The sequence below is a fragment of the Nothoprocta perdicaria genome, unplaced genomic scaffold (genome assembly GCF_003342845.1).
Source record: "Nothoprocta perdicaria isolate Ctin4 unplaced genomic scaffold, notPer1 scaffold_164, whole genome shotgun sequence".
NCBI classification, from domain to species: domain Eukaryota; kingdom Metazoa; phylum Chordata; class Aves; order Tinamiformes; family Tinamidae; genus Nothoprocta; species Nothoprocta perdicaria.
In genome coordinates this window covers 155831-164452 of record NW_020454805.1, presented here as the reverse complement: position 1 = coordinate 164452, position 8622 = coordinate 155831, and the positions used below count along the sequence as shown (strand labels likewise).

Here is an 8622-nt window from a genome sequence, read left to right as displayed (position 1 = left end):
GAGAGAGAGAGAGAGAGAGAGAGAGAGAGAGAGAGAGAGAGAGAGAGAGAGAGAGAGAGAAATACAAAACCTTCACCCACAACCATACACACCTAAGCAACACATTTATCCAATTAATTTCAGTTGTTCTAATTCATTCCCCAAGTGGTATTTCAATGCAAAGTAGCACCACAAATGTGCAAATCCTTGGCATAAAAAGAAGGAGTGATGATCTGGGACTTGGTCCCAAATACCAAATATTTATTTGTGTAAACATGAAGGGGAGTGGAATCTATCACATAAAGGTGAGTTTGAAAAGTCACCTTTTTTAAAGTCTCTGTACAAAAGAAAGAGATATGAAATCCCAGTATGTTACTTTCCTGACAAGATGTCCTAGAGAAGGTAGACATTAGTCTCACTTTAGCAAGGAGAAAAAAATATATATATATGATGAGATCTGGTTAACTGAAACCCTCTCTCTGATTAAAAAAAGATCCCAAACCATGTCACTTATTTGCATGTTGGGTCATTTTCAGTAGTTCACAATGGTGTATTCAGACACTTTTCCAGAGAGGCTTCTTTCAGCATTTTTCAGCTTTTCAATGTAGCTTAAACCCCAGTTTCAACCTTGCGTGAAAGAGAAGGCCAGACACACTTTCAGGGATAAGACCTGTCCATTACCTGTCTGTTGCTGCGAGGCAGGCGCGCTAACCGCACGCCCGACATGTCGAACAGCCTCACTTGGCGGTTGTCGTGTGGAAGGGCAATGATCCTTTGGCCAACACATACGTTAATCCTGGAGAGAAGAGACAAAAGCAGGTTACGTACAAAACAGTCTGGCAAAGAGTTTTTGACAGTACAGGTTTAAGTGATATAGACAATTTCTTCAACGTAAATTTTGCAAGTAAAATTAAGTGTTTTAAATCACATGTTTTCTGTGGTACCAGATGCTCAAACAGGCTTAACCCTCGTACTACATACACAAGTCTCAGGAAAACAATATGATCCATCTGATAAAAACGCATTGTGTATTTTATGAAACAAGTTCAAAGCTTGTTAAAAATGTAATAAATGTCACTGTACAACATTAGTCACCAAATTAAATCTCTCTTCAGTGAATTAAGACCAGAAAACGGTAACTCAGAAGCCTGCTTACCTGTTGACTGCAGAGTCTGTACGGATAGTTGCAATAGGAGACCTCATGTTCTTCAAGTCCCAAACTTTTACAGTACGGTCATCACTTCCTGAAACAACATTGTCTCCCACGGTGAAAACTGCTGATGTTACAGTGCTAAACATTTGGGAAGAAAAACAAGGTCAAGCTTTAAAAACTCACATTAAACTGACACCCAATTTGAAGTCCTTTGCATTCCCTTGAAGTGTTTAGCTTGCCTTTTTTTTTTTTTTTTTTTTTTTTTTTTTTTTTTTTTTTTTTAAGTACCTTGAAACATTAAATTATAAAGTGAGGACTTCAGAACATAATACATTCTTCCACGAAGCCCTTCTCTTAAAGCCTGCAGGCCTACCGGCCAAAGCGCTAAGAAAAACAGCCCAGCAGAAAGGAGTGCCTCTGGAGGACTTCTCACATTCTATTTGTCTTAATATGAACTAAATATAACACAATACTCAATAGTTCTTATTAGGGCAAACATTCATAGTTCAGTTTTGAGGCTTTAATTCACTTAGATAGCAATGCTCAGCAAGCTATTCAGGAAAGCAAAACAGAATCAGTAGCCAACAGTAAAATTTTCCTCCTTATGTCTTTTGACATCTGTAATCAAATTTCTGTGATTTCACTGAATCCTAATGGTTAGAAAAGACCTTCAGGATCAGCAAGTCCAACCCTAAGCCCTTCAACACCATTCCCATTAAACCACTTCCCTAAGCTCCTCATCTACATGTTTCTTGAACACCGCCGGGGACGGAGACTCCACCGCTTCCCTGGGCAGCCTGTTCCAATTCTTCATCACTCTCTCCATGTAAAAATTCTTCCTCCCGTCTAACCTGAATCTCTCCTGGCACAACTTGAAGCTGTTTCCACTTGTTCTATCTGTAGTTGTTCTGGAGAAGAGATGGACTCCTTCCTCACTACAGCCTCCTTCCAGGTAGTTGTAGAGGTCACCCTTGAGCCTCCTCTTCCACAGACTTCTCCCTCCCTCAGCCACCCCTCATGAGGTCTGCTCTCCAGCCCCTTCTCCAGCTTCGTTGCCCCACTTTGGGCACGCTCCAGCACCTCAGTGTCCACCCTGCAGTGAGGGGCCCAAAACTGAACACAGTATTCGAGGTGCGGCCTGACCAGTGCCGAGTACAGGGGGACGATCACTGCCCTGGTCCTGCTGGCTACGCTGACCCTGACACAACCCAGGCTGCCGGTGGCCCCTGGGCCACCTGGGCACACGGCTGGCTCGTGCTCAGCACCCCCAGCTCCTTCTCTGTGTGCAACCCTCCAGTCGCTCAGCCCCATGCAGCGTCGCAGGCCTGGGGCTGTTGTGACCAAAGCACAGGACCTGGCACTTGGCTTTATTGAAACTCAAACAGTTAGTCTCAGCCCATTGATCCAGCCTGTCCAGATCCCTCTGCAGAGCCTTGCTACCCTCAAGCAGATCTACTCCTCCTCACAGCTTGGTGTCGTCTGCAAACTTGCTGAGGGTGCCCTCAATCCCCTCATCCAGATCATCAATAAAGATTTTCCAAAATGTTTTTTTATTGTTAAGTTACCTCAGGCATTTATATTACTCACCACACACACACACAACACAGACACGGGAGAGAGCCAAAATTCATAATTTGAGACTAACTCATTTCTATTTTGATTACATAGCTAAACCCGCACATAGCCAGACACTTAGCCAGAGCTGCAAGCACAGAAGCTCTTCTAGCAGTAACTCTCAGTCTACTCATTTCTAACATCCTTATTCGACAGGTATCTAAAGACTAACATGCAGACATGAAAATCTGCAAGTTCTCCTATCAGGTAGCACGACTAGCCAGACAGAGAGACTCCCAAGAAACTTCCTGATGACTTTAAGTGCAACATGCTGCTCTCAGGAAGGATTAAACAAAGAATTTTGTTACAGGAATATAACACTGTTCAATGTCATTGAATAATTCTCATGATGAGGAGACAAGGGGTTTTTTTTTATATACATTTTTATACATTTTATGTACTGCTTCATATTAAGCCATTAAAGTTTCTGTACTTTTAGTACCTTTAGTACTACATAAGCTCTTGATAAAAAATGGGAAAAAAAGCTTATTTCCTGCATACCTGATGTGCTAACAAAGCATCTTCATCTCTCCCCAAGATCACTCAAAAGGTTTCTCACCTCTGTTTCTGCAGATTTGATTTAATGACCTACATGGTAACTTGGGTTATGCACATCAATTTCTTAGAATTTAGTAACTCTTAATTTAAGTTGTCAGTTGTTACTGTCATTATGGTTGTTTGCAAAAATTTGAATTCATGTCCTATCCAAGCTGCTGATTGAGATTAACACTAGCCAGGTCACAACGGACCACTTTATGCAACCCTCTTAATTTAAACTGACACCAAATTAAGTTTTAATTAGGATGAAGGTCCACTTTATTCATGATACCAAGTTTCCTAATGCTTTATTAGAGCGCAGTGTGGCCACCAGGGAGATGATTATAATAGGAACCAAAGGTCTTTGCCTAATCTTCTCAACTTTATGAATCTAAAGTCAAAAAGTTAAGAGTCTATCACGAAAGCCACAACTGATGACTCTCTCACTAGGCACCTTAACACTTGGGTAGCTCTGTCACTTCGCTTGTCTTCCACCCACCTGTGCTCCATAAAACTTGCCAACAACTGCAACTCTCTGCACTAGTTCTTTATCCAGGTTGCAAATACCTCAGGAAAATGCTCAAACTGGAATTTCCAAGCACATCCCCCCCTTATATGCAAACCCTCAATCCCCAAAAAGAGTGTACTGTGGTTGTTCCCAAACTCATTATTAAAATGCAGCATTAAGAAGGACTGAACATCAACAGATAACCAAAGCATTATCAGCTCTAAACACAGCAGGAATTTGGTTATCTGTCAATTTTATCATGTCTATGTTGGTACATTTTTTTTTTTCTGGACTAGAAGACTCAAGAACAACTTCATGCTAAAATTTTCACCCTTGTATGCATGTGAAAGAAATTTCCAAAAATAGGTTAAATTCTGATTGTACTTCAAGCAAAGAGTTTACAAAAATAGATGTGTCTAATATTACCGGTGACAATACCAACAAAAAAAACAACTTAAATTTAAACTTTCTGACTTGCACTGAACTCAGCAACGATGTAACATTTGAAGTAACACTCTCCAAAAGTTTAAAATACAGAGAGATTGAATAATTTTAAACACATACTGCGAGGCTTCCCTGACCACTTCAGCAGAAGGAATCCAAGACAGAGGAAAAAGAAAAATTAATACATAAGATTTTAGCATTCTGATACTAACATAAAGATCTTATTTATCTTTCCATTATATATTTTATTCCAATTATAGTTGTAATATGTTATGAAACCGTCTCAAAATAATCCCCCAGGTTCAAATGCTCTTTCCTCCCACAATTTTAATACAGCTTTAAAACTTATTTGATCTCATGGTTCCTCTTTACCACTTGCCACTGTCAAACACAGTTACGATTTTCTGACCACAAAATCCTCTCATTCTTCAATTTATTGTATTTCGAATGAAAATATTCGAAAGTACTGCCGTGCAAACAGAATGGCAATTCAACCCTTCCTGCTCCTGTTTATAACAGAGAAAGATCTTTTCAAAAGAAAAACATTTCCTTTGCTGTATTTGTTTTCAATTAGATATGAATTTTCACATTACTTGACAAACTAAGTTTATAAATACAATGGGACAAACAACGGCAAGCCAGAAGCAAGACTGCTGCTTTTTTTAGTGACATCTTTAAAAGAAGTTTCTTAGTCCTGCTGGCCACCTACTCCCTGTACAGTTCACGACTGTAAGGCTCTGCAGGCCAGAACTGGCACTAACTGCATGCTCATGTGACTAAATAACAGTTTCTGTGTGGAACACATTCAGTTGATATTTAAACAGATCCACATGTAAGTTCAAGGATGTGTGCAACTATCACCACTAGCTTAAAAAAAATATGTGAGCAAATGCTTTCCTCATCCCTTTTCTTATGCATTACAAATCATACCTTGCCTCCTGTGATATTCCAATTTAAGGCTTCTCCCAAGGTGTGAGATGAATCTCACAAAGATTAAAAAAAAAAAGGCTTTAAGTTAAGAGAAAATAGCAACACAAAAAAATCCACTTTTTACTCTGGAACTAAAACAAGATTTCAGCCCAACTGAGGGAAGAAGGGAAAGAAAATTTGGCAGAGCAGACAATATACAAATAATCTTTCAAAAATACTCCTTTCCTAATTCCATCACAAAAATTAAAAGACTTTTTACTATATTTATTCTCTGTTGATACTAGTTTTCAATCTGTCCCAGGTAAGCTAAAACGGTAGCTAATACCCTCTCAGCTAAATTAATAAGCATCAACAAAAGATCATCAGACTCTGTGTTAATGGAATGCTAGAAGGCATTAGGTTTTTAATAACTCAAAAAGATGACAGGTATTATAGGACATTAAAAAAAAAAAGGAATCTGGCAAAGAGGAAGCAATCTGATGACACTTTAAACTGCGGCTCCCGTGGGGAGCTCGGAGCGCTACCCCGTCCTCCTGGAAAGCTGCAGACTCCGGCAGAGCCGGGCGGCCTCGTTTATCTTGTGGCGGGGAGCAGCGGAGCGAGCGCTTCCAGCTGCCAGCGCCGCCCTCGCTCCCCACGCACCAGCGCCCCATGCGGAACATCCCGCTCCCTCCGTGGGGCTCCATCACGGCACGCCGGCGCTCCTCATTAGGCCCAACAGCTGTCTCGCCCGTCACACTGAGGCACACAAGTGCTTTGCATAACAATCTGCCCACGTTTCGCACGCGGGGAGGAAAAAAAAATGATGCTGGAGATGTTGGACCGTGAAATGCTGATGCAGAACACTCCCTGGCATGCCGTCAAGAAAAAGTTAACGCTGTTCTTGCCACTTTGACGTGCTGCTTATACCAAGATTTGCCATTGAACGTGTAGGATGCAGGAAGGCATCCGCTCGTGAGCACTAATGTGCATGTTGGGGTAGGTTTGGAAAAACTGAACTAAAATAGAACAACCCGAAAAATATATTCAACATACATCTAGCCACAGTTAAACGGTTTTATGGCCTGCATGTGTCTCATTTTAAATAATTACAATATTTTATCTATCCTAAGGGCAGGTATGTTTGGTACAGTCATTACATTACATTTACAATGGGACTAAAAAGTCCATTTCTTCCACATAAAGATGGGTGGAAATATGAAAAAATGCATATATACACACTAGTCCCAGAACTTAAGCTCCTGGCCATAATTTCAGTTAGATTGCACAAAGAATACGCCATATGAAAATGCAGCATTGAAACAACAGCCTTTGAAAGGCAAGTCTGGGGTCATTTCTAGACAAGCTGCAAAAGAAAATAAAAAGAATAAAAACACCTTAGACACCCAGAGGAAACTGAACAACATAGGGCTATTAACTGTAATAAAGTCACCCAATGTTTCAATAAAAAGAATTGCACTACTTCTTATAGGAGTTGGACTCCTGTAGGAGTCCACACCTGGGGAAGAGTCTCAGAAGGTTTCCTTTGAGTAGAAACAACAGGAAAGAGGCAGACAAAGCATCGCTGCTGGTATTAAAAGCTGAAGTAGGAACAGGAGTATTTCAAGAGGAGATGGTTTAAATGGGCTGTACCCTACTGACAGCAGTACATCGTGACATTTAGTCTGGCCTTCTAGGAGTCCTCTCCACAGAGTACAAGTTCATGCCTTTGATTAAAAGTTCAGTGTAGAACTCAGCTGAGCTGCACTTGAACTTCCCCAAGAAAACGTGGCCGAGATCTCCAGCAATCAGAACATCTAACAGAGGCTTTGTTACACTGGGCATATCTGGAATAAGACTACTTCCCAAAGGAGGTGTCTAATGTCTTTGGCGATGGAAAAGGTCAGGGTTTTTTGTTTGTTTATGTGGGTGGTTTTTTTTTTTTTTTTTTTTTTTGGCCAATTAGTTGGTCTTTTTTACTTCCAAGCTCTTTATTTTACTTACAAGTCAGCACAAACCAGAGTAGGAGAATTAAACCTTACAAACAGAGGATCTGTGAACGCCTACCAAGCTAAGCAAACCTGAGCATCCAGGAAACGAATTACTAGTCCCTTGATGCTGAACGCTATTTTGACAAAAACCTCTCAATTCACCAACTATCAGAATTCATGCAAGCACCCTAACCCTGCTTAAGTATTCATGCATTGCCTTAACTCCCTTTTCAGCAAACAAAAATTAAATTCCTCTAATTTTAAGAGAATAAAAAAGGCTAATATTGGAGACAAAGAAAAAAGAAGAAGAGGGAGAGATTACATTATAATCTATGTTTCTGTTTACCTACAAAATGGAGAAATTCAGTATCATAGAATACAAAATAAAATCCAGGGTGTAGAGGCAGCCTCAGACTCAAGGGGCACAACCAGTTTCAAGGGGGAAGTTAACTACCCACTGTGGGGGAAGCTTTGGGGATTTACTAGAGGCTGTGCTGAATTCCTCATCACTGGAAGAACTTAATACATACATTGCAATTCTACCAAAATTACCTTGCAATTCACAACAGGTCCCAACAGATGAGGCAGACTGTCCATCACAGATCCCTTCTGCCTTTACTGCACGATGTCTTTTTTCTTAGGCTATGCCACCACTGTCATGTAACTAGACTATATGATATTGGTTTTAATAATGCAAGCAGTTATGTGCTCAGAACAGAGGGAGGTGATTTTTTAGCCATTTACATAAAAAACAAATAATCTCTCATAGCTAGCATACATATTTTGACAGAGTATTACTTCTACGGTACAAGGCAATGCACAGTAATTGCTTTCCATTTTTGTAAGTCAATTATATTTATAAAGTCACCCTGTGTATATAACAAGATACCTTAATCCCACAAAATATCAGTATCATTATACTGTATTTTCACACGATAATGTGCTATTTTGATTGAATCTTAAATCTAATTCATTAAAGATACTAAAAAGGTTGAAATTACACAATCCAACCATGTCCTCAGTACACAAACAGATCCAAAGCATCACACTGCAGTGAACAAAACCTGAGTTTATCAGCAGGTTTAAAGCCTTGATTTCCCCCCTCACATTTCAGAGCCTGAAAAGTCTTCTCTGTACCAGGAATTGCAAGCTGGATGTGGAGGTTTAAGAGACAGGAGGAGAGTGGTAGCCCTCCAGCCTCAGTGCCTGATACCTAAGAGTCTAGTGTCCCGTTTGCCAGAGGCCTTGGCAGGTTTTGCTTAGTGCTTTTGAGCGGGGAATGTCCCCAAGGAGAGGGCCTGGCTGGTGACAGAGCTGGGCTGCCACCTGCTGGAGCGGCTCTGGCATCCGCGCCCAGAGCCTGGGGACAGAGCCCACCAGGGACACAGGGAGGGAAACGCCAGCCCGGAGCCTCAGCGGGCTCTGAGGGGGGCGTCAGTCCCGACCACAACAGAAATAACTGCCAATGTGGGGGAAAATAAATAAAT

At 40.9% G+C, this 8622-nt stretch overlaps 1 protein-coding gene across 2 annotated transcripts in view; it reads right to left on the bottom strand.

Moving 5' to 3' along the window:
• Positions 1-8622, bottom strand: part of WDR37 (WD repeat domain 37) — a 32107-nt gene that overhangs the window by 3255 nt on the left and 20230 nt on the right. For both annotated transcript variants that reach the window (XM_026035669.1, XM_026035671.1), the window contains exons 12-13: positions 1136-1270; positions 661-775 (exon numbers count right to left, since the gene is read on the bottom strand). In XM_026035669.1, coding sequence (XP_025891454.1) covers positions 661-775; positions 1136-1270 — 250 coding nt within the window. The remainder of the gene's footprint in view (positions 1-660; positions 776-1135; positions 1271-8622) is intronic.